This window comes from Perognathus longimembris, chromosome 12 (genome assembly GCF_023159225.1).
Source record: "Perognathus longimembris pacificus isolate PPM17 chromosome 12, ASM2315922v1, whole genome shotgun sequence".
In the NCBI taxonomy this organism is placed as follows: domain Eukaryota; kingdom Metazoa; phylum Chordata; class Mammalia; order Rodentia; family Heteromyidae; genus Perognathus; species Perognathus longimembris.
This window is the reverse complement of record NC_063172.1, coordinates 12,346,896-12,373,864: the sequence shown is the minus strand read 5'-3', so window position 1 is coordinate 12,373,864 and position 26,969 is coordinate 12,346,896. Positions and strand designations below refer to the sequence as shown.

The 26,969-nt window shown below is 43.7% G+C and overlaps 1 protein-coding gene across 7 annotated transcripts in view; it reads right to left on the bottom strand.

Annotated features, from left to right (window-relative positions):
* The window catches only part of Mtss1 (MTSS I-BAR domain containing 1), a 142,367-nt gene that overhangs the window by 104,189 nt on the left and 11,209 nt on the right, over positions 1–26,969 (bottom strand). For all 7 annotated transcript variants that reach the window (XM_048359277.1, XM_048359279.1, XM_048359280.1 and 4 more), the window contains exons 2-3: positions 17,424–17,485; positions 14,390–14,463 (exon numbers count right to left, since the gene is read on the bottom strand). In XM_048359277.1, coding sequence (XP_048215234.1) covers positions 14,390–14,463; positions 17,424–17,485 — 136 coding nt within the window. The remainder of the gene's footprint in view (positions 1–14,389; positions 14,464–17,423; positions 17,486–26,969) is intronic.

Below are 26,969 nucleotides of genomic sequence, written 5' to 3'. Positions count from 1 at the left end.
CCATAAAGCAAAAACCTTTCATTATTTTTTTCCCTTCTAGATAAACAAACTGGAAAGTGCTTTGCATTCTCTTTAGTGTCTTATTTTTTAGTATCTGGTGCCACAGCCATTATACACATCTCTAAAAAGGCTTTGTGGAGCATCAGAATGAGACAGCTGGGTTACTGGCATGAGGAAATGTTCAATCTTGTCATTTTGCAAAAGGAATTCATATCCATAATTAATGATGCCTTTGTCCATGCCAGAAGGAAAATCTAAAGGCTCAACTATGCTTAAGTAAATTCTACCCAAGCCAACTGCAATACGGTTTTATAAATTATAGAGCAGCAGAGAAGAACAAGATCTTGGAAGCTATAAGAATTTTTTTTAAAGGCTTAACAACAAGGCAGCCATGTTTCAAGAAGGAGTGTGAATTAGAAACATTAATTTCTGAAAGAATAGTAGACTTTCTTTCTCCCCATGGAAGAAACAGCAATCAACAACTTTAAGAAAGAGTATAGATTTGACCACTATGTGTATATGAAAGATTAGTAACTCCTTGGGCACGTGTGTGTGAATATACATTCACATATATATCATATCTACAATATTATGAGTATGTGTGAACATTACAAACTAAACAAAAACACTAGAATAATCATAAACAAAATCATAACAGCTTTATTGGACAATCAAAACTGTCAAGTAAGTCTGTAAGGAAAAACGAAGATGGAATTGGACCCACAGTGGCAGCAGCAGCTGGAGACAGACAGGCGGAGCAGATGGGGCAGGTAGGGCCAAGGCGGCATCGGAAGTGAGCGTGGGGCATCTCTAAATGGCCTGAAAAGTCTGTGATCTGACACTAAGCAGGCAGGGACACCAGGAGTCACGTGACCTCGTTTGAGCTCCACTGCCATCACACAATGACCACAGTGTGCTAAACAGTACTCACCCACGGAGGTCACCCACAGACAAGGGGAGAGTAGGCCTGGCACAGTTTCCTCATCCTGGCTGGGTCAAGAGCCACTGTCCGTGAGAGAAGCGGCTCCACTGCCAGGACCCCAGGCACTGTCTTCACACTTCATCACTGGAGCTTTGGGGCGAGGAGGAAGAGGAAAGCCCTGCCCTATTACACTCTGGAAAGCAACACTCTACTACAACAGGAAGAAGACATTTCTAGTAGGGTTTGGTAGACTCTCCAGAGTTTCATATACAAACTGTAGCCAGGTGGTTCCTCAATCAAATAATGCATAAACTATCAGATTTCTAAAATCATAGCTTAGCTGTAAATAATTTAGAACCTTCTTAAATGAACCAGCCTGTCCACCAGTGCCCTGAAAAACACAAAGCCCTACTTCTGTTAAGCTACCCAATCAAAACAGCTGAGAGGTCCAGCAAGGTGGGTCTCAGCCATGGACCACTGTCCAGTGGGCACTGTCTGGAGCCCTTTCTGATTTACATAACTGCAAGACTGCCCAGGCTAGGATGCTGCCCAATACCCTGCAAGGCACAGGCTACCTCACTATAAGGAAGGATCTGGTCTGAAGATCAAAAAACGCTTATGGAGGTGGAGAAATTGGCCTAAGTTCTAAGACTCAAGGCAGTTCTGACTGACCACTAATGTGGAAAAATCATGAGGCTGAAGAGTTACACAGACTCATACACACCCTAAGCTTTATGGCCTTACAACTGTATGGTCATGTTATTTTAATAAAGTCCCATCCTCTCACCAAGCCAGTTTCCTTTTTACAAACTGAGTTTCTACCCCCTTTTTCAACCTCCCAGGCACAGAACCTTCAAAGCTAAAGATAGGCTGTGGGCCCCACTTCCTGGGACCAGCAAAGGTTCTGTTGCTTCACTATTTCCAGAAAGCACACACTCCCAGTGTTTGCTTTATACAAGCACATTTGGAAAAACAAACACGCAGAACCAGCAGCACCCATCGAGACAAAGATGAGGTCAATTTTGCTCTCCCTCAATACCATTAGCAGGAGTGCGACATGTGCAGGCAGCCTGGCGCTCAGGATTACCATCATCTCCCACGTGCACATGCTCTAAAGCCACCTGTAAACAGTAAGCACCGGGAGGTCAGGGGGTGCATTTTCATGGCTCATTATTCCCTCCAGTTCCGGGACAAGCAATACATCTTGCACTTGGGTTTAAATCGTATTATCCAAATGAAGTGCCGCCTCTACACAGCACAGATGGCAGTCACGTGCTGAGATGGCACGTCCAAGGGCTGGGATCTGGGCGTGAAATCCCAGGCTCCCGGTGTGTATCTCCCTGGGTGATTCTGGGAGCAGGATGTCAGGAAGAAATGCAGGCTGGCTGTACAGGCAGAGCTGGACTTCTTTTGTCTGCCATTAAGCCCTCTGACAAACCAGTGGGATCCAATCAGAGTCAGCAGGTCAAGACTCAAATCAGCCTCAAATGCCCATCATTGTCAGAGAGAAGCTCTCAGTGGCATGGAGAGAGGGATTTTCACCACCTCCTCCACAGTTCTTTTGTATTTGATCAGCTGGCTCTGGCCATCTTTGGAAAACTGTGTTCCGCCCCACTTCTGACAATCTCATTAAAAGGATGCACGTGAAGGCTGTCTTTCTGCCTTACCAGGAACACCAGTATTCTTTCTACATTGTTTGTAATCAATCAGCTTCTGCCCTTTTCTTTAAAGGGAGGAAGATGGAGCATTGTATTGAACAGTGAAACGTGCTCAAATGTGGCTCTAAAGGGAAGTACCATCTAGTGGCTGGTTATTAGTTTCCATGGTAACCGGGGGTCCCTGGGCCCTGGCGCACACAGCAGGAGAAGCTGCAGATCGCCACAGCAGTGCCTTTTACTAGAAAGAAGGCTTCCATGCAGAGGGCAAACATTTGGGGAGTAAAACTGTGTGAGTGTGTGTGTGTGTGTGTGTGTGTGTGTGTGTGAGAGAGAGAGAGAGAGAGAGAGTGTGTGTGTGTGTCAATGCAAATAGTAGGTTGGTTTTCCCTACATTAATAAGCTTATGTCAACTATAACAAATGATGAAATGTAAGCAAAAAAATGGTCCCCCTTCCCTTAAAGCGAAGACAACACAAAAATCACTTCCATAAAAAAGGAAAAATGAGAAACTAAGTGCAAAGCTTCCTAGGAAAACCAGATGACCAAGGATCTCTTCTAAACAAATAAACAAAAATGGTTTATAAATAATAAACCAGGGGCTGGGGATAGAGCCTAGTGGCAAGAATGCCTGCCTCGGATACACGAGGCCCTAGGTTCGATTCCCCAGCACCACATATACAGAAAACAGCCAGAAGCGGCACTGTGGCTCAAGTGGCAGAGTGCTAGCCTTGAGCGGGAAGAAGCCAGGGACGGTGCTCGGACCCTGAGTCCAAGGCCCAGGACTGGCCAAAAAATAATAATAATAATAATAAACCAAGTGCACAGGATGGGGCCTTTTTGTTTTTACTGTCCTCAAAGCCATGTTTATTTCCCAACTTGCACACTGTTAACCCCAAGAAGGCAAAGCAGACACCTGGTTAGAGAGGCAGCTGTGAGGAAAACCTGTAAGACAGAAAATCCAGGCTGGAATTTCCCACTTCTCCTGTATTAGATGGCCCTGGGCAGGTGGCTTCACTGCCAACACTCAGTTTTCCAGTAAAAGCGAAAAGAATGCACTAGATACTAGCTGTGCTGCATGGAAGAAAGGGGGAATGCTGGGAATGGTAGGCTTCACTGGTAGCTACTGATGAGGCAGAGATTGGGAGGATAAGAGTTTGAGGCCAGCTTAGGCAAAATTTTCAGAAGAACCCCATCTCAACTAATAAGAGCTAGGTGTAAGTGGCTGGCACACTTAGCACCAGCTATGCAGGAAGCATAAATAGAAGAATTGTGGTCTAAGCACAAATGTGAGGCCATAGGAGAACAGTAAAGCAGTAAGGGGCAAAGGTGTGACTCCATTGGCAGAGTGCTTGACTGACAAACCCAAGCCCCTGAGTTCAAACCCTAGAACTCCCTCACACACTGCCCGCCCCACCTCTCTCTGTGTCTGTCTGTCTGTCTGTCTGTCTGTCTCTCTCTCTCTCTCTCTCACACACACACACACAACCAACTCAAGGTTCATTCTTACTTTAAGCTACTTTAAAAACCGTATATAAAAATCAAATTTCTTTGCATCAGGAGAATACACTGCCAGGTTCTGGGTGGCAAAAGGCCTTCTGAATACTCCTTACTACCTGAGTGATTTCCCTCTAACCCTTTTTTCCTATCCCAGAGGCCACATTCCTGTGTAAAGTAGAAATTAGAGCCCTACGTAGTTTTCATTCATGCATGTGTTTAAGCGGGGAATTTATCAGGGGTAGCAGACCGGAGGTATCTATGCATTTTGTCAGAACAGATCCATCCTAGAAAAATGCTAGAATGACATCTTCAAGGGTCTTCAAGTTCACATTTATGTCCCAAATGGTTATTTTTATCTGAGCTAAGCAGATCTGGCTGTATGACAAGTGATCTTGTACTAGAAAGCATTACCAAAAAAATATTGCTTCCCTCTGTATGAGCTAAAATAATTGCATCCTTTCATGATAGTATTTCCCAAAATGGCTACAATGGTTTGTGTGGGTTTGGTAGGGGCGTGAGGGTGATGGGAAGGGCATTAGCTACTACAGGAGACAAAGGTAAAGACCTTGGAAGGCAGTCAGGCATTGGTGGTTCACACCTGTAATCCTAGCTCTCAGGAGGATGAGATCTAAGGATCACAGTTAAAAGCTCACCTGGGCAGAAAAGTCCATGAGACTCTTACCTCCAATTAGCTTAAAAGTCAGAAGTGGAGCTATGGCTAAGGTGGAAGAATACTAGTCTTGTGTAAAATACTCAGGGATAACATCCAGGCCCTGAACTGATGCCCAGGACTGGTGTGCATGCGCGCGCACACACACACACACACAGAGACAGAATTTGTATGGAAAGGGCTGGTTGGGGGACAGCAGTAGAGGCAGTAATGATCCTTGGTTATGAACAAATCACATGGAAGCCTTGGGAACTGAAAAGATGAAACTGTGGAACAAATGACTTAGTTATGTCAACCATCAACTACCTAAAAGCAATAACACAAACAACCACACTGCACACATATCTACTCAGTCACCCAGAAAAATACATATCCCTCCACAAAGTTTAACCCTTCCTCTTTCCTTTCCACTGGTTGTCCATAATCCACCAGCACTGACTACAACTGCTGTGTTGAGACAGAGAACAGCCCACATCCTAATCATGTGAAGAGACACAAAGATACAAAGCAAAGTACAAAACACCAGTGAGGTTCAGGGAAACACTACCCAGATAGGAACACCGGTTAGCCACAACTAACAACCTGTCTGTGGCAACTGTTGCTACCCAACCCATTTATCCCATGTGTAGCATACACATTTATGGACCCAGCTAAGCTAAGCATCCTATTTTTACGTTACTCCTTCTGTATTAGAGGGTAAGGAGTAGTGAGGGGGCTTAACTTGAAGCTGTGCTTAACATAATAATGGCCACAGGTTTTAGCTCTATCTCATAATTTATGTAATTACTTACATAGGATTTTATTTCATACTTTAAGATTGAAACCATATGGATATTCAGTCTAAAGTACATATATCTAAAGTACATATATTACGTTTATCTTCACACAGACACCTGAAGTGGGAAGGCTTGAGGGGCTGAAGGAAGTCAAGAAGCAATGGCCCACCTATTCCGAGTTCTGCTACCAGCACAGCCCACCAAAAGTCAACTGTGTGTGGAAATTGCCATCCAGGAAGAGGGAACTTGGCTTTAACTGTTTCACCTTTTGCTTTTGTTTGTTTTTGGCATTTTAGGCAAGAATCTGCTACATCCTAAGTCCCAAGCTATAATTACTTCCTCTAACAAGAGCAAAAAACACATTAAGAAGATTGTCACTCCAAAGTCCAATCAACAAAGGAATGTTTGTTTAACATCACCCCGTGTTAGAGTCGTTCCTCGTGTCTGTGTGTGGCGAAAGGACATTTATGATGATGAATACAGAGCCACATGGAGACTGGCCTCTCATCCCTGCCCCATGAGAGTTCAACAGAGCCCAGACACACAGATTCATTTTACTCATTTTCTTATTTCAGAGAGTGTCTCTCCTGACAACCACTCTCAAATTCACAAAAAAATAAATGTATCTAGAAGGAAGCAACAGGTGAATGGACGACCTGGCTTAAAAATTGTCTTCTCAAACATTTGTGCTCTTACTGCTCCTATAAAGAAGTCTCTCTGGACACTTTTACCTAATCACCACCTTCCCGTGAAATTTTAATTCCACAGGTACGTGTGTGTCTGTCTACACATTATTATATACAGGCTTATCTAAAATGGTTAGGACTAGAAGGATTTTGTGTTGCTGACTTCTTTTAGGATTTTGGAATGTTTGCATATAGGTAATAAGATGTCTTAGGGATGGGACCCAAGTCTAAACACTAAATTTATTTATGTCTCATATACAGCTACCTGAGTATAAAGATAATTTTACATAACCATTTCAGTAATAATGTGTGTGAGACAGAGTTTCATGGCATGGAATTTCCCACCTGTGGTGTCAGGTTGACACTTAGAAATTTTCAGATTGTGGGGCATTCTGAATTTGAGATTCACAAATTAGGAATCTATATTTTTTAAAAGAGAAAACTCAGTCCTCTCCACAGGACCCAATTTTTATCTCTTTAAGAATAATACCATGCTTACAGAAAATACATAAAATGAAGATGCTTAAGAATTATCATTTTCACGTACTCTTCCACCAAGAACTCCATCCCCACATGTCTTCCCAAAGTCCCTACAACCCCTAACCCAGTGCCTCCAAACCCAGGCCCCCAAACCTAACTGATCTTACTATCATTCCCGGAGCACTATGCATTATAGGCTCTCAACAAGGCTTTGTGCCACAAAACACATCCTTCAAACAACTCATAACATACTAAACTTCCTGCTAAGGCAGAACAAGCCTTCATAATCCAAAAGCCACATGTGGCATCAGATGGCTAAGATTTTTAAATATTAAAGATTCAGTCTGGGACACACATGCCTCATTTTAAGTGTTCACTAGTCACATGTGCCTTCTGCTACTACAGGCAGCAATTCAGCCCCCACAGAACAAGCAAGTCTTGGCCGAAGATCTACAACTAAAAGCAAAGCAAACAAGAAAGAAGGGGGGAGAATACAACCACTTTGTCTTTGCCCAGCTCCTTTCCCATGTTGATCCACTGCTGTGAGAAATTTATTTTTAAAGCTTTGTTCTTAATTCTCCATAACCACCTTCAATACAACAATGGGACATTTTAAAACATAATTACTACTACCAGCAGAGCTAAACTAAAGCTTCAGGCTTTCTGATAATAATTCATGGGAGTCAAAATCAAGAGGTCAAGTTCAAGACTCCCAAAATGAAACTCTACATAGTGTTTTCCCAGTCATCTTCAATCTAGCATTCCTACCACCATACCAAAAACTATTAGAGACTGTAGCTGCTGGCTCATCCGTATGTGAACAAACAGAAAGTCCTTCTTTTCATCAATGTTTTAGCCAACCAGTAATTGTATCTTGGGTACAAATGATGTGCCACACTCTAGAAAATCAAAGCTCAGGAGCCTCCATGACAGACACTATAGGTAAAATGAATGCCAGCAGTTAGACATGGCAGTACATGTCTATAATCTTAAGATATTTGGGAGGCATATAAGTAAGTTTGAAGCCAGTTTATGTAGTTAGTGAGACCCTGATATGTCACAAATAAAATCCAAAATCCAAAGGGCTGGGGGCTAGAAAAGATGAAGCCATGGTCCTAAGTCCTCAGTACTGAAGAAAAAGAAAATGGAGATATGTTCTGTCCTATTTCTCACATTTCCTTGGCTCAAGTAAAAACCATTATAACAATTAATATACCACCTTTGAGTCTTTTGAGTCAATCAAGCTTAGTTTTTAAAAGAAAAATTTCAATCAAGCTTGATTCTCACAAGCTCTCCCCTGTGAGAGAATAGTAAGGACAGTAACTAAGAATAATGAAGTAGAACGGGCAGAAAAGAACACAAAGACAGCTTCTGATCTATGGCCACAGGTAGGTGGAGTGTAATTCTACACCTTTCTTTAATCAAATGGTTGAATTTGACCACGTTCTTTTAAGGTAATATTTCAAAAATATTCAGTTCAAAGCCAGGCCTGTAAGAATGGTCTTTTTTAATAATTTTTAATTAAACTTTTTTCCACTTTAAGGCTAAAGAGCTTTGTAGAAATAGTAAGACTCTAATTACATGAAAGTGTTCTAAACTGGAACAACAAAGTCAGTTCAGAGGTTAAGGACTATTGAAATCCTAGTTAAAGAATCTGGTTAAAGTAAAACTCGGCGGTAAACAGGCCCAGTGTAGCTGGAGCTTGGAAAATACTTCCAGCACCCTCTGCCCTACAGAGGAAGCCTCCCTCCCTTCTCCCACCTGGTCAGGCACAGGAAGCCACCTTCCACCTCCCCCCCTGCCCTTCCCATGAACTCCTCAAGGCGGAGTGGAGCCCCTTCCGGCCACAATGAAATACCATGACACACATTCCACTGCAGCCCTTAGGGAGGGGTCACCGAGATTCAAACTTTGCACTCCCAAATGGAACCCACCAAGATGACATCCAAGTGGCTTCCCGCACAAGCACCCAGAGGAGACCAGCTTCCTTACATGGGCCTTGTGAGTGTGGAAGCTGCCATGTACATTCTGTCACTCGGTTCATTGATGTCTGTACCTGCTAAGACAGATGTTTGCATCTGGCAGGGCAGTGGGGAGTCTGGGCTTCTCAGAAAGGAAGACATGGTCCCTTATCTTGGGGTTTCATTGACAATGCAGTGGGAAAATGGCTCCAGCAGCAGCATATGCCCCAGATCCCTAAAGAAGGACTCTGCATTTCCTGTGGGAAAACAAAGGTTTCAAAGGCCGGGAGACTTTCAAAATGCTCTTGGGAAACAAGCAACAGATTCTCAGCATACAGAGAGGCACAGAGGTAGCCTGGAAAGGGGATTCTAAGCCTAGAATGCAAGGACAAGGGTTAGTTGTCCTGTGAGTGAGTTCAGGAACAGTGAGCGGTTCTGTGTGGGTGGAGAAGTGGGCAGGAACAGGAAGCCACTGGACAGGTGGATGACAGTAAAAATGGCACAAGGTGTCGTATGACAATACAAACAAACCTAGCTAGGGAACAAAATCTCCCAGGAAGCTTTTAAACATCAGAGACCCCCCTAACCCAATTATTATGACTCCACAGGTATGAAACAGGGCCTGGAAATCTGTATTAAAACAAACTGCTGGTTGGGCTGGGGATATAGCCTAGTGGCAAGAGTGCCTGCCTCGGATACCCGAGGCCCTAGGTTCGATTCCCCAGCACCACATATACAGAAAATGGCCAGAAGCGGCGCTGTGGCTCAAGTGGCAGAGTGCTAGCCTTGAGCGGGAAGAAGCCAGGGACAGTGCTCAGGCCCTGAGTCCAAGGCCCAGGACTGGCCAAAAAAAAAAAAAAAAAAAAAAAACAAACTGCTGGAGCAGTAATGATACAAGTCACCAGATGTGCAGAATGTGTGATTCACCAAGATGCACATTGAAAATATGTAACATGCAGTAACAACATATGGTACTTTTTAAAGACGCAAACTCGCTTTATTACCAAACATGAGTCATAGAGATTTTCTTCAACCACCCTGGTGATCCACGGTTGTGAAGAAAACACAGTGTGACCCTCAATGGTCGACCTCACACACGACTCCATGTCTGAGAGGGGCCATGCCCATCTCTGTTTCCTACTTTTCTAACCCTCTCCCTCCATTTTTCCTCCAATTAATGTGGCTTCCTTTGTCCTGAGAGCAAAACAATGAAAGGGGTGACACTGATCAAGATGCACTGTACTGGTAAACTGACATGGTAAATAGAAACACCTTTGTACAACTACTTAAATAAAATAAACAAGATAATAAAATAAAACAAAAAATCAGAAGGTCCAAGGATAACATGAGAAAGGAAAATTACAATGCCCAACTTCATTTGTATTCAATGAATTTAACAAGACTAAAGCAACACTGAAAATAATATATTATTAGAGCTACAAAAAAATAATTCTGGGGATTATATAAGGCCCCAGGTCTTACAGGTGAGAAATCAAAGCCCAGATTGATGTATGATTTACTAAGGGTCACTCAGCGGGCATACCAACAGCTAAACCAGGCATCTCGACTTCCAACCTAGTCATTTTTCTAAGTTTTGCATTAATTGCTTTATTAGTGCATCTGAGACCAAGTATGCTTTAAGAGCAAACATAAGCTTATATTAAGTCCGAGGATTACATATTTGAAGAAGCCTAATTTAATGGCCTAACTTGTGGTTGTGGTGCCATTTCACTAGCTGTGTGACCCTGGTCAGTTTAGGTATACTTCCTAGGTCCCCATTTCATCACCTAAGAGGAAGTAGGTCATAAAGCACCTACTCTGCAGGCTTTGTGAGAAATAAAAAGACTTAAGGGCTTGCCTCGTATATATGAAGCCCTGGGTTCGATTCCTCAGCACCACATATATAGAAAAAAGCCAGAAGTGATGCTGTGGCTCAAGAGGTAGAGTGCTAGCCTTAAGCAAAAAGAAGCCAGGCACAGTGCTCAGACCCCGAGTCCAAGCCCCAGGACTGGCAACAAAAACAAAACAAATAAACAAAAGCTCTCCTCAAAGTCTGGGGATACTAAAGATAATGGATGGACGAGCCTGCTTGGTATCCATTTCTTTCCTTCTTAAAACCTTAAATCCCTTCCTATAGGTAGTGCATCACCACCTGAGCATCCTACGCTGACTTTTCAAAGTTATAAAGATAATTATAACAGCACACAGAGGCAGACAAAAGTACACGTCTCACAGCACTGTGCTCTTCAAAGACCCTTGATGACACAAGCGAGCGAGGCAGGGGCCCAGGAAGGCCCAATGCTGACTCAGGTCGCAAGCTGGACGCTGGCCCCCAGGGAAGCACAAGGCAAGGCGCAGACAGCTCAAGGCTCACACCCACACGTCCGGGACTGCCGCTCCCCAACAGAGACCATGCTGCCTTGCTGCTTGAATTTTTCTTTCTTCATTTCTTAAGTAACACAGACAAAAGCATGTCAACCCACCAACTGGGATTTTATGTAGAACTAATGCTTACAAATTACTCTTTGTGGCCAATAATCCAGAAAAAATGGTGGTGTTTTTATATTTATCTCAACTTATATATTCATCCTAGAATATAAAGCCAACAAAATAGTGGACTGTATCTAGTACTGATATACTCAAATTCCATTATAGTTTAATTACATACCAAAATACATATAAACAGCTAACTTACACTTTATTTGGAAACCAATGAACAAAACTGAGTTCAAACATCTTTCAACATAGTTTAACATACTAACTAGACTGATTTTTCCCTTCTAGTGGCTAAGTAAATATAACGTTATTTTCCAAGTAAATTTTGTTAATAACTATTAAAAACGACTTGCTGAAAAGGACAAAGATGTCTCAGAGCTGTTTCCTTTAAGAAACAATACAAAATGCTAATATTTTGGAAACCAGAGAGGTGTGAGCTTTTAATCCTGGAGACTCGCCAAGAAAAGACATGCTTAGGAATGACTGCAAAAGAAGACAGAGGAATGGCCAGCAGGTGCATGGAAAAACACTCAGCTTCACTAATCATTGGGGAGATGCAAATCAAAACTACAATGAGAAAGCTATTACCAAAAAGACAAAAAAGGCATGGTAAAGATGTGGAGGAGAGAGAATCTTGAAATATCGTTGGTGAGGATGTAAATTTGTGTGTCCATTATGGAAAACTGTATGAAGATTCTTCAAAAAAAATAAAAACAGAATTACCACACGATCCAACAATCCTTCTACCAGATATATATCTAAAGTAAATGAAATCAGTGTGTTGAAGAAATACTGTCCTCCCACACACAACCTATCAGTATCCATCAATGGATAAACTGTGGTATTTACTGACAAAGGAATACTATCCGGTCATAAAAAGAATGAAATACTGGTATCTGTGACAACATTCATGGAACTGGGTATCATGACGTTAAAAGAAGCAAGCCAGGCACAAACAAAGAGGTACCACGTGATCTCACTTATATGTGCTATCTAAGAAACATGATCCCACAGAAATTGAGAGCAGAATGGTGAGTACCAGAGGCTGAGCAGAACTGAGGGAAGGGAGAGACTTGTAAAGTCTGATCAGTGGCTACTGAGTTCTATTTAGAAGCTCTGGTGTGTTACTGCACAGTAAAGTGACACCCATCACCACCACAGAAAGCTTCTTCCAGTTTCTTTTCCCACAAGTAACTGCTATTTTCCTACCCCTGAGCTATGAGCATTTCCAGAATGTCCAGTTTGCCCCCAAGAACCACCCTGGAAGCAGTATGCTCAGAAACTTGGGTTTTCACCACAGGAAACATGTAGGATCAGTCAATATCTTGTTAGTCCATCCTTCAGGATCCATCCAGTAATAAAGAGTGAAACACAAAAGCATGAATCCCATTGTCTCAAAAAATGCAAAGCCACCCACACATCTAAGTTCTTCACAATAGTGGAGCTGCATTTTAGAAAAGAAATTTTAAAGAGATATATTCTGGGTTGGGCACCAATGGCTCATGCCTGTAATCCTAGCTACTCAGGAGGCTGAGATCTGACCATCACGGTTCGAAGCCAGGCAGGGCAGGAAAGTCCGTGAGACCTTTATCTCCAATAAACTACTCAGAAAAAGCTGGAAATGGCACTGGGGCTCAAGTGGTAGAGCGCTAGCCTTGAGCCAAAGAAGCTCAGAGACAGCGGCTACACCCTGAGTTCAATCCCAAGGACCGAGAAAAAAACCAAAGATATATTCTGATAGGTCTTCTACAAAGATGTCAATACATATGGCTGATAAGCCCAATTCCAGACACTGCTGAGGTAGACTAAGAGAATATAAAGCAGACCATTCGTTAACCATGATAAAAACACTGTCTTGCATGCTACAATTCTTTTCTGGGGTTAGATTTCTTTAAGCTTCTTTAGCAGACACATAAGCTAAAGGATAATTTCTGAAAAAAAAAATAACAATACTTATGTCTAAGACCTGTATCCTTGGCTAAGTTATGGCTGGACACACCACAGCTCTGATGTCTCTATCATATCTTCCTAGGGAATGTTTAGAAACATCACTAGTACCTTAAGACAAGATGAAAAATAGTGTCTCCCCCTGGGGAAACGTCCCCAATTCCCTAAGCGGAGTTAATTGCTCACTTTTCTATTCTCCCCTGGCACTCTGTCCTATCACTATTACCATTCCACACACATTACTTCCACATTGACATTCTTTATTTACACATTGCATTCTCCCCACTCAATTGCAAGCCCCCTCCAGGACAAGCAGAGTAATGTATTGATTTTTGTGGTCCCATGACAATACTGCAATAAAAGGAGTTAGCTGGAGTTTCTTACATGCACAATCCTCCATTGTAAACCCATCTGAATACTTAATAACTACTGTGGGCAAAGGATATCTCCAGAAACCCATGTGGGCTTTGAAGAAACTAAACTCTCCTGCAACTGGAAACAATCCCATCACTTGCTCCCAATACCCAAATGTCTCAGTGTCACTATGACAACAAAGAGACCAAGTATGAAGCTATGAATGACAGTGAGGAGGCCCAGAAGAACAAGACAAGAGACAATTCAGAAGAGAGAGGTTAAATTTGAAAGAGGGGAAAATCTCTAACAAGCATCATCTATATCACTAGTGATGCTGTAATTCTAAAGATAGAGGTTAGTCTAGATTATGGATCTTCTCCTTATTCTTTGCACATGCTATGAATGGCCTTAGTATTCACTAGATTCAGTCTTTTCCTTCTGCTCATTTAATAGACATCAATTATGTTCTGGGTACTCTGTTCATGGGGGTTCAGACATGGAAAATGCAGTGTCTAGCTCAAGGCATCTGTAGTCTGATGGGGGAGACACAGAGCCCAGCAACAGCTATGCATCATCTCTCTAGTGCTTCCCATTCCACAGAAAGATGGTAGGACAGCCCACGCCAGGGCAGGAAAACAAAGTGCAAGCAAGGCAAAGTCCAAAGTTCTACCCCTAGCAAGTCATCAAGATGATCAGAACCACATGAGGCCAAATCAGGCAGGAACAGTAGTGTTTTCAATTCATTTTCCCATGTGCTTTCTCATACAAGAGACTAGTCACAACTTCTAATATGTGGAACCCCACAGTTTAAAAAAAAAATGAACACTATGAGTCAGCTAGGCTATGATAACTTAAGCTGTATCTTCTTGTGAAGCCACCCGTGGGGGTGAGCCCACATGCTGGGATTAGTTAGTGCTGGAAGGCAGCCCGCCATCTGCTTACCACGTGTGTTGGTGGCCATGTCGGCCACTTTCTGAAAGGCATCCAAGAAGGCAGCTGCTGCTACTACTGTTGTCCTACAATGCAAACAGATAACAAAAGCATGAGGAATGTGTCACACTGGCAACCTCATTACAGCTCAAGGGCTAAGACCTCCACTGGGGAATGAATGCAGCCTTCCAGGAGAGAACATTCAGCTGCCTGTGAATAGCCACTAGCCTGTTGGCCCTGCTTTTTCCCAGTGCTCTCTATACCTCAAACATGCCCTGACTATATTAAATGACCACCAGGTAAAATCTGCAAATGAGGAAAAGATAAGATGTCCTATAGAGAAGGAAAAAAGCATCATTAAAAAAGGAAGGTGGGATAAAAATGAGGGAGGAGGTAATAAGTTTGATAAGAAATGTTGTACTCACTGCCTTAAATATGAAGCTGTAATCCCTCTGAGCTTCACTTTGACAACAAATTAGTTTATTAATTAATTTAAAAAAAATCAGGCACTGGTGGCTCACCCCTATAGCCCTAGCTACTCAGGAGGCTGAGTTCTGAAAATTGAAGTTCAAAGCCAGCCTGAGCAGCGAAGTCCATGAGACTCTTATCTCCAATTATCAACAAAAAAGCTGGAAGTGGAGGTGTAGTTCAAGTGATAGAGTGCTAGCTTGGAGTGAAAAAGTCAAGTGAAAGCCTTAGGTTCAAGCCTAGTACTCCCCATACACAAAATATATATGGGGTTTTTGTTGTGGTGGTGGGTTTTGCCAGTCCTGGGGCTTGAACTCAGTGCCTGAGTGAGAACTGTCCCTGGCTTCTTTTTGCTCAAAGCAAACACTACCACTTGAGCCATACCACTTATATGGCTTTTTCTATATATGTGGTGCTGAGGAATCGAACCCAGGGTTTCATGTATACGAGGCAAGCACTCTACCACTAGGCCATATTCCCAGCCCCATAATAATATGTATTTTTTAACAAGTGAAATTAACTTAAAAGTAGGAAAATAAATACATATGTGCACATGCACACACACAAATTGAGGAAGAGATTTTAGAGCTCAACAATTCGATGCAGAGAAAGGAAAACAGAGGTGAAAAACCCAAGGGACTGTGAAAACCACAAATTCCTATCAGAGCTGTGACCTGCATCCCAACATGATAAATCCAACCATCTGAAAGGGTAGCTCCTGGCAAGGTGCCTTTTCTCTACAATTCCCAACTATGAAGATGTAGTTCTTTCAACCTTAGGGTCCCCTTTCACTTCACAATCTGAATTCCTAAAAGCTGAGAATGGAGAGAAGTATTTTCCTCACGTTATGTCCTAGAAAAAAAAATTTTTTTTAATTCCTTTTTGTTTAATTCCTTAAAGACTATCAGATGCCTTGGGCCCTACATGGCTTGACGCTTCCTAGCACTGTGACCCATAATGTCAAGCCAGGAAGTATGGAGAGTAGTCCAGGCCCCCAACTAATCCTCAAAGGCTTTCTAAAATGGAATTTAGAGCTGATGGCAGTCTTCAAGTATTTCATCTATGGATCTAGTCTCCAACTAAGCATTCCTAAGAAAGCAAGGTTGCTGAAGAAGAACGAAAATAAGGACTAGAAAGACATGGAGAAAATGCAATGAAATGGTCTTTAAACACAATGACAATTGCTATGAAGTAAAAGGTTTCTGGAAGAGACTAGAAGTGGTTCCTTAGGACCATCTTCCAATGAGGCCTCTTCTTTTCAGTAGAGAAAAAAAAACCATTGTGCTCAAAAAATCTTTTTAAAAAAGGAGTTCATGCGCATGTGTACACACACACATGCACATATAAACTTTGAATCTATTTTTTAAGGAGATGGTAGCAATTGCAAACCCTGGCAAAGTTAGCTTTATCAAACATCCTGGGATTTATAAATAGCTTATTCTGATTTACAGTTAATATCTGACACAATGGCCGGATTTATTCTCATTCAGCTCAGTGCCAATCATCCAGATTTCATGAGCCATCTGTAGAGGTGCCTTGAATATCACTCACTAGAATTCTGCTGCAAATTAGGATGGTAGTCAATTCTGAGGAATTAAGCGCTTTTAAATGACAGTTGTACTGTACTTCCTGACAAGAGACACAAGATGTCTCGGCCTTCTCTAAGGGGACAGAGCAAGAGCCAGAAACTTACAGCAAAAGAGTGATTCAGCTTCAATACCCCAATGCTTATTAATAGGCTGTTTCTGCAGTACTAACTTTATCCTTCTCCTAACACAAAATCAAACACTCTCAGCTACGAGCTAATAGTTCTACAAAACAATAAAGGAATGGTCCCTTGCCCTCAGGATCTATGTTTTCTGGTTTCAAAAAACATTAAATATACCTTATACAAACGTAAATAAGGTTATATTAAGCTTTACTTCCTCATCAGTAAAGCAGGACCGTAATTGCATTCACCTCATGGGGCTGTGTGATCGAGAAACAAATTAACATATGCCTGGTGGACAGGGAGGGGCAGTATGAATGTGGTGGCTCTAACCTATAATCCTAACTACTCAGGGGGCTGAGATTTGAGGATCACAGTTCAAAGACAGCCTGAGCAAAAAAGACCATGGGACTCTTATCTCTAACCACCAAAAAAAAAGCCAGACATGGAGATGTGGTTCAAGTTGTAGAACACCAACCTTAAGCAAAAAAGGTAAGGGACAGGGCCCAGACACTGAGTCCAAATCCAATGTTTAAAAACATAAAACTATGTAATATATAACATATATTGTGTAATATATAATGTATATTTCTATGTGAATATATATTTAATGTATATCATACACACACACACCACACACACGCATGTATCACACTCTCAAAATTTCTGCAGAAGGAACCAAAGCAGATACGAGTCCAATCTTACAACTGGGAATTAGGGGGTCAGGACATATGGTTAGTATACAGTAATGTCAATCAGAACTCATTATGTGCTTCTCTATCTGTGATGTTTCCAAAACTAACTGCACAGTCTACATGCTGGTCCATCCCACCCCCATCCTTGTCCCATAGAACATAAGCTTCTACTTACCTTAGCTGAGATTGCAGCTTTCCTGCCTTGTTAATGAAATCTTCCCAAACTGGATAACTCCCCTAAAAAAAGACAAAGCCATCAGTAAGTGTCACTGCAATGAGCATCTATGATGGCACGAACAGAACACCCAATTCCAATTATGCTAGGAACTGGCTGTAGATTCTGTCTTTCTCTGCAGCGCCTATGGGATACACTACTCATACTATAAATGCAGTTATTGGCTCAAGAATGGATTCAGAATGTGCTAGGTCCCCATAATCTTGCAAATACTACAGGCACTATCTCCACAGAATCTGAGACATACATTTGTGAGTCAGTAGATGGTCAATCCAAATTTAATATGTAGAGAACATTTACATCTTTATCCTGAACCACCTGCTGATACAACTTGACCTTGGAGAATCTCATCTTTGACTCACAAAGCAGGGAGGAGGGAAGCAGACTGACCAAGACTCCTCCATGGCATAGGTACCATGGTTCAATTATCATGATCTGATCTGAGTTGGAAAGTTATCTAATATAGCCACTCAGCTGTTGGTTTAACCCTCACATCCACATACAGACAATATGGCAACAGGTGCTTGATTCCCCAGCACATGTAAGCCAGCAAAAAACTCATCACTTTCCTGGACAGCATATACCAACTACCCTGTCCTATGTGTTCATGCAGCCCTACTTCCCCCCTTCTGGGAAGTTAAGACTGATAATTTTGTTTCCCCTTAAAATCTATTCAAAGTCTAATCCCAGACCCAACTCCACTTCTCCAGGAAACCCTGCTGTACATTTCCTTCCCCCACTCAACATCCTAGAAACCCTACTACCTCTCTCCTCTCTTCTGGGTACGGTACTCAGATACAAAGTCAAACATGCAAGTGCAATTTTGACCAGGACAATCCACCCAGAGGTGACACAAAAGAAACTAGAAGGGCAGACATGATTGGAGATGGGGTGTTTGTCCGTGAATCATTTACACAGAGAACCACTAACACCTGGCAGTGATTGTAGAAGAGAATATCAATGTTAAGAATCTTGACAGGATAAAAGTAACATATGCCTCCTCTTGATTTTCTTGTCAAGGTGAAGGAGAGATGATTTTTTTTGTTTTATTACAGAGTCCACTCAAAGAGGTAGTAGTTCATACCTGTGATCCTACCCACTTAAGGAGATGGAGATCTGAGGATCCTGGTTTAAAAGCCAGTCCCACAGGAAAGTCTGTGAGGCTCTTTTCTCCAGTTAGCCTCTTAAAGGCTGTGAGCTCATGTGGTAGAACATCAACTTTGAAAAGGCTAAGGGACGGTGCCCAGGCTCTGAGTTCAAGTCCCAGTACCAACACACACACACACACACACACACACACACACACACACACACACACACACACACACAAATTGTCTAGCACTACAACCAAGTTAAAATACAATTTTACCTTCCTAATGGTTTTCCGTGAACATTTTCTTATCCTTATAGCATGGTTTCTCAACCTTGGCACTAGTTTGGCCTGGGTAATTCCTTGTTGTGGGGGCTGATGTATTATAAGATAGTTAGTGGTGTGGGATGGGGGGGGGCAGGCCCTATCCACCAGAGACCAGAAGCTCTCAACCACTACTCATGACAACCCAGTATGTCTAAATATTACCAGATGCCCTCCAGGGAGCAAAAACACCTCCAGTTAAGAACCGGTGTCTTACAGGACATCTAAATAAACTCATTTCTTTTATTAAAGAAACAATTGCCTATAGATTAGTGATTTGCTCAGTATTATTTGCCTCTTTTTTTCTATTAAATGAAAGTATTAAAGTCTTTATTTTGAAAACAACATGCATAGGAGGATCACCTTGATTCCATGAAATTAACTTACTTTTGCAGTTATCGATTCTGTCTGAAAGCATACAAAGAGATATCTAGAAAGCTTGTATTATCAACTGGGAACTAAAATCTAGACCCAGGTGGTGCTGCTTTCTTCTTTGTACTTCCCTCTACTGCTAGCTAGAGTTGATTTGTTTTGTTTTGTTTTATAAGGCTCACGTATCATCCTAATGAAAACAATAAGATCGTTACATTAAATTTTTTAGAGATTCTGCCAGCGACTGTATCAAGAATTTCCAACCCACCGAGCCCTAGAGTTTGTTTCATACATGCCGTCGGCTCCCATCTATCTACTCAGCATTTGTGCATCTGGGATCCATGCGGCCCAAGAGCAGGTCTCCCATTCCTCCCTTACTCAGCAATTCCACTCCCATGAGACACCAGGCAGCATCAGGGCAGGGATCCTGTCAGAAGCACCATGACAACTCTACCTGAGCGCTATCAACCAAATACTCAGGCACAGGGTTGGCCACCACTTGGCCTCCATCTTGTGTTTGGGTTTCTGCAACGTAAGAGCAGAAACAAATGAAACCTTGAAAGGGCTGGGGCCACCATCAGGGTATCAATAAGGATCCCCAATTTTATATTTATTTTTTTGTGCCAGTCCTGGGGCTTTAAACTTAGGGCTTGAGTTCAGTCCCTGAGCTCTTTTTGCTCAAGGCTAGGACTCTACCACTTGAACCACAGCTCCATTTCTGGCTTTTTGGTGGTTAACTGGAGATAAAAAAAGAGTCTGACAGTCATTCCTGCGTGGACTGGCTTCAAAACTATGATCCTCAGATCTCAGCTTTCTGAGTAGCTAGGATTATAGGTATGAGCCATCAATTTGACATGAATATGCATACCATTTTCTTATCAAGCTCAGAGTAGAGTACCATTCCCACGTCTATATCTGAGTAACTAAAGGGTTAATTAAGCATGACATGAGAGGCCCAGGTTCATGTAGCCATGCCCTCTTCCTGACCCACAAGACTTTTAAGAAGTCTTTGGAAAAGTCTGAGGATGGTTAGAACCACTACATGCGGTGCTGGGAATATGGCCTAGTGGCAAGAGTGCTTGCCTCGTATACATGAGGCCCTGGGTTCGATTCCTTGGCACCACATATACAGAAAATGGCCAGAAGTGGCGCTGTGGCTCAAGTGGCAGAGTGCTAGCCTTGAGCAAAAAGAAGCCAGGGACAGTGCTCAGGCCCTGAGTTCATGGCCTAGGACTGGCCAAAAAAAAAAAAAAAAGAACCACTACATGCCTACTCTTAGCCAAAGGCAGCATAATCTTCTACCTAGTGGAGACTGACGTAGGAAATGGGCCCTCATCACCCAAGCACTTGTCACCCCCCACTCACGGAACCCTAGAGAAACCCAATGACTTGATCTGTGTGTATAAGGAAAAGGAAAGACAAGTTCCTTGAGATGTGTTGGATTGGCCCGAGGTCTGGAGAGGCAGCACCAAGCCCTGAGTTCTAATCACTGTCTTGCCAGGAATTTGATGGGGGAAATCTGCCCATTTTCTTAAAATGAGAATTAAAACAACTCACCACTCTTACCAACCATCACATATATTAAACACTGAAGGAATACATGAAAGAAATAAGAATTTGTGGGTCTAAACTTTTAGACTGAACCTGTGCTCTCTTGCTTGTATGACACTAGTCGAGTGACTTGATCTCTGTGTGCGGCATTAGCACTTCACAGCACTGATGTGAAGAACAGCTGGGGTCATTCATATGTCAAACAGACATGTGCATTCCCATGTTCACTGCAGCAGTCTTCACAACAGCTAGCACACATAACCAACCCAAGTGTCCATCAACTGAGGAACAAATAAAGCAAGCACGATCTATCTGTACAATGGAATACTATGCAGCCATAACAAAACAACAACAACAAAAAAAACCCTACAAATCCTGTCACTGCAACAACATGAATGAACCTGGAGAACCCAACAGTAAATGAAGTAAGCCAGTCACAGAAAGACAATACCATATGGCCTCACTCATTTGGGACCTAAAAGAGCTAACCTCACAAAAAGAAGAGGTGGAGGTGGGAGGGATATGCAATAAGAGCTAGGTAGGAGAGGAAAAGTCCAGAATGAGCAAATATAGTCAGACAGAAGACAGTGATTGTGTGTAGCCAAGAGAGTGGAAGAGAGAACATGCTGGTGAGGAGGTGGAAATCCGAAAGGACTGCCAATGGTTATGGAGATTCTGTCTTGGGTGATGACAATGTTCCAATTTTGAGTGTAAACACACTGAAAACCAGTGGGATGTACACTTGAAGCAGATAAGCTGTATAACCTGTGAATTATATCCCAACAAAACTGAGGTGCAAATAAATGAAGGCGGTCATACATCAAGAGGCTTAGTGCAGTGTGGCTGGAAGACAGAAGGCACAGAGTAGATGTGATGGATCCAGAATCCACAGCTCTGAGCCACCTCACTCAGAAGGTTTGCTGGCTAAAGGCTCTGTAAGCCAATGATTCCATCCGGACCTGGCCCCTCTCACACCTGAGTACAGAACTAGGCCACGCCTAGTTCTCCTAGTCACCTAGGCACTCCGCCATGGTGACTCCTGTCACCATGAGTTCACCGCAGTCAAGAGCACTGTCTGCCATCCTAAGCAAATGGCAGGTGGAGTACTCAAATGATTGTGCCTGGAAATGGCGATGGCCAAACCACTCGGAAGACTCCCAGTCTTCCTGTAGCCTCATTTCAGTCTTTACCAAAATAGCAACAAAAGATGGGTCCCCCTTCTCATCAAGGGATACAGCACACAGCTCCCCACCCATGAACACCTACTCAGCCACAAGACAACTGCCAAAAAGCAGCTCTCTCCAGACTTAATGCTATTTGACAATCTGTCAAAGACTGTCAGGCCCACCTGCTTTAGTTCATCTATAATTTAGTGGATTCTTTTAGAAGAAATCAACTTCTAAGAACAGAGACAAAAAGCTTCTTGTTGAGAAATGAAAAAAAAATGTGTAAATGTTATTAAAAACCGAAAGGCAAAGTGATGGTGGATTGTTCTCTATTTTTTTAATAAGTTTCTGTCAAGACAAAAAAAAAAAAGTTTCTACCCACCTGAAAATAGCTTTACTATAACAATTCAAAAGCTTGAAAGATGTGAGACAGGAGGAAGGAAGTGACTTGGAGGGTTAAGAAGCAACAAAATTCCTAGCTACTCCGGGAGGCTCAGCTCTAATGATCAGTGTTCAAAAGCCAGCCCAGGGAAGGAAGTTCACGAGACTCTTTTCTCCAATTAACCAACAGAAAGAAAGCTAGAAGTACAGGCACTGCTCAGGTGGTAGAGCACCAGCCTTAGGTCAAAAAAAAAAAAAAAAGCCAAGTGGAAGAGTAAAGAAAGGCCCTGAGTTCAAGTCCCAGTATTGGCATCAAAAAAAGAAAAGTTGGCAATAAACAAAGTAGACCAGGTTGACAAGGAAAGCCTTCAAGGGCAAGGTCCAGAGTTGAACCACAAAGATGGACAGCAGAAGGACCAGGGTGGCCTCGATTCGTTCACCTGGCCAGGTATATCAAGTCCAAGCCAGCAGAACCTGGTTTCTGGGTTACATTCCTGGCAGCAGCCTGATCCCCTTGGGAAAATAAGAATAATGAAACTGTGTTCTTACTTTATAAGAAAAAAGAAAAAGGCTCCCTGAATCTCTTCCACTCAAGTGTTTAGTAGGTTATTTTTTAAAGGGGGAGGGGGGCATCTAAACCAATCTTGCCTTCCCCCTCCTCGGGGAGGAGCTCAGGGGAGTACTCAGGTGCCTCCTGGCTCCCTGGCTTCCTCTACCCACTGTGGGGGGAGGGGGTTGAGGAAGGGGACACACACAAGCACCTAAGCCATGCAGGACCCAGGCGTAGACACCAGCTATCCCAGCTTGAGACTGCTTGGCTTGGCTTGGTTTTACGTGAACAGGGCCCCAGAATGGCATCCCACACACGGCACAGGAGGAGAAGCTGTGTGTAACTCATCGGCGTGGCTGTAAACGCAACTCCATAAATAATGCAGCCACCGCCTCCCTCAGCCTGGCCCGGCTGTGACGAGGGAACCTGCAGACAGCTGAGAGAACGCCATGCCGCACTGCCACCGGGGAAGAGGGGGGCCAGGGACCCTGGCTGGAGAAGGGGCTTTGCAAGGAGACCCAAAGAGCCCAGAAGGAGTCACAAGGCAGGCGGGACTGGGTTCAGCTGGGAATAAAATGACTAGCAGGTGACAGGCTACAGACAGGGAGTTGGGTTTCAGCTCAAAGGCCTTTGCCCTACACCCCAGAATGGGCTAGACAGACACTGGCTGACCTCTCTACAGTTATGGCTGAGCAGAATCCAAGCTACACAAGCTACCTCGCCAAGCATCCTGAAGCATCAGCACTTTGTACACGGTGTCCAGGCACCAAGGATCAGTGCCTGCACTTCTCTAACTTTAACTGGCAGGTGGGGCGTCTGGGGATTTTGGGGGAAGTACAGGGTTGGCTTTGCTCAGGGTGAGGTGGAACCTGGGAGGTGGTTGCTGCTGCTGAGGATTCCAGCTTCACACATATTCTGCGTGCATGCTCTGCGGCCACCCTGACAGGCAGGTGCTCCTTCCATAGGAGGAAATAAGCAGCACAAGGATGGCAGTGAGAATCCCCATGCTGAAATCTGAACCCAAATGTTCCCGATTCTGGAGCGTCTAGGCAGCCAAAGGAACACTCCAGCCCTGGGTTCCTACCCAGCTGCAGAGAGTGAGTCAGGTCCTGCTTTACATGTGCCTCGAGTAGAGCAGACAAGACTAGAGTAATAAACATACCCGCTCACAATGCAGGGCCCAGAGAGACAAGTGCCACCCTAGAAATGCTCAGGACCCTCAACCATAGAAAACCACAACACAAAGGAAAGCTTCTTGGTAGAAAACAGTCCAAGAGCAAGCTTAGGGGACACATGTACGCTGTCACTTGTGGTTTAACAATGGGTACTTTTACTTAATCTTTCTGTTCCCAGTGGATACCGGAACTTCTCCTGGGTTACCCACCATCCCTGCCACCATGTTCCCTCCCTCAGGTTTGGAGGGTGAGAATGACGGAGGTGCCAACAACATCCTCCTACTTCTAGGAGCATCCCTAGATGAGCTCCGACCCCAGGGATGTAGGTGCAAAGCGGAGAAGCTTGGGGAGATGCCCAGCCCCTTCCTAGCCAAGCCAAACATCTCTGAGTCCCTTGTTTCTTCAAGCCCAGGGCAGCCATGGCTCAGCTTCCAGAAGGAGGAGTGCAGCAAGGAGGGATAGGCTCATGAATGCCTGTCACAAGCTTTGTCTCTCCAAACCATACTTCCCCACCCGGGCCTGCAAGATGAAGGGCTCCTAAGATCTTCAGATGAAAGGCAACATTAGGGTAAGCCCATCCATCATAAAATACCAGTCCTGGGCTTTTCTTCTCTGATTGGAGCTTGCCTAATCCACTAATTATCCCTGTCCATCAAGTGTATGACAGCCCTGGGGATAATCAATGGTTGCTTCCTCACCAGCTTGTCCAAGTGCACCAGCAATAAATATGCCTATGCAAAGAATGACTAGACCACAAAGGGGGCTCCCTACCCGGCCGCCCCTCGCAGCCGGCCCCATTTGTAACGCCAAGACTCTAATTAAATCGGGGCATGAAGCTTTCTTCCAACCACATCGCTGGGTCTGATGCCCAGACTGTTTCCTGACATATGGATAGGCTTCCACTTAGAATAATAATAATAAACTAAACAAATATGTCTAACCTATCTTCAAAGTTGTTTCAGTTTTTAAGTCATGTTACCAGTCAGCATGTTCTTGTCTATCATGAGCTACCCAGTAGGGTAGCCACTAGCCCCCATGAAGCTACTGAAATGTAACTTCGGATAAAATAAAATGGAATATTCTGTTCCTCTCCCTCATTCAAGGGCTCAGTAGCCAGGTGTGTCAACAGTAATGGATAGCCGATCTAGAATGGATTTCATCACAGAAGGTTCTATTCGACAACAATGACCACCCAGCACACTCATGCCAGCAAACGGTGTCCCTCAACTGCACCTAGGTCTCTGGATCTATTTTGTTTGTCTGCCCACCTGCCTGTCTGTGTGTCTGTCTCTGTCTCTCTCTCTCTTTTTTGGAGACAGGGTCTACAATGTAGTCCAGGCTGTCCTGGAACTCCGTATCCTCCTGCCTCAGCCTCCTGAAAGCTGGGATCACAAGTGTACACCATCACACCAGACTCTCTAAACTTTGCAGAGTGTGTGTGTGTGTGTGTGTGTGTGTGTGTGTTCCACATTTTTGGAAGTGGGAACTTGTCTCCCACTCTTTTTCTATTCCCCAAGTTCCCCTGTCCCACAATCGCCACCTAGGTTTTTACTATCCTGTTATCTTTTCTTTGAAATATTCTCCACCACCAATAAAAAAAAAGAGGCCGGGTGGTAAGTGGCTGCCTGCCTACACTCTGGGCTTTTGCATGGCCACATTTTCTAAGGGAGCATCTACAGTGCCATCTAGAAGTCCAGACTGACTTCAGTGTTATCCCCAGAACAATGTCCATCATGTAGACACACTAAAGGCTAATGAAGGCTGTCACAGCAACCCAGAGCTTGACTGAGCCTAAGAGCTCTTAAGACGGGCATATGGAAGCCTCCCCAAAATGGCAAATACTTATCTGGTCTGCTAGGTACACATTCTAGGTCCATGTGTCGTGGACTGAAACGGGAGATGGTCCTCTATGAGTTGAGGAAGGTCTCAGTGGCTCAGGCTGGCCCCAGCTATACTCAGTCCCCCCCGACTTCTCCGGCAATCCCAGCAAGACCTAGTTGTTTACAAAAACTGAACCCAAAGTCTCTCAACCCGAGCTTTGGCACACTCCCTAGGGACACTCTGACTTGCGAGGGAAAATAAAAACTTTTTAAAAGCTTCTCCATACAGTAAAATTTGAGAATCACCACCAGAGACAGGAGACCGTGTGCTCCCCTAAGCTCTTGGAAGCTGGGCCCTCAGCAATTTCTCAGTGCTAATGTGCACATCTAACTCCTTCCAAAGTAATCCCAGGATGACTGTTCACACACAGGAATGTCAGCTGAGACGCATTCTTCCTAAGGCATTTGGCTATAGGTTTCAAAAGCTCTGAAAGGTACATTCCTTTGAACCCAGGGCAAATCCTTCTGGCTAATCCATCACTGTAAATGACTGTCGAGCTGTAAGGACACATTCACTGCGGTGTTGCTGATAATTACTATGCAACACTGGACCCAGCCTAAACACAGATGAGTCAGGAACCAGATTCTCCACCGTAGGGCCTTTGCACATACTCCTTCCATGCCCAGAATTTCCTCCCGATAGCTATCATAAACTCGCTCACTGACCTACTGAAAAACAGCCTCAATGCCCTGCTGTTTCCCGTTGCAGAGAAAGCCTCCGAGTATACAAAAGTCAGCTCATTCCATCTGTCTACCTCTCACCTGTCACTCCTATTCCACAAGAGCCTAAGATCAGGAAATGTGACCATTCTGTTCAGTGCTAAAACCTAGCACTTCAAACAGCATGAGGACAGTAGGTCCTCCAATGGATGAGTTGTGCACAAGCAAGCCAATGCCACACTGCACTGCCACTTGGCCTGGTGTGGCTTGTTACACCACATGGGGCCAGTCAGGACAGGAGGGCCCTCGCACCCAGCACAGGGCACACAACCCTTTG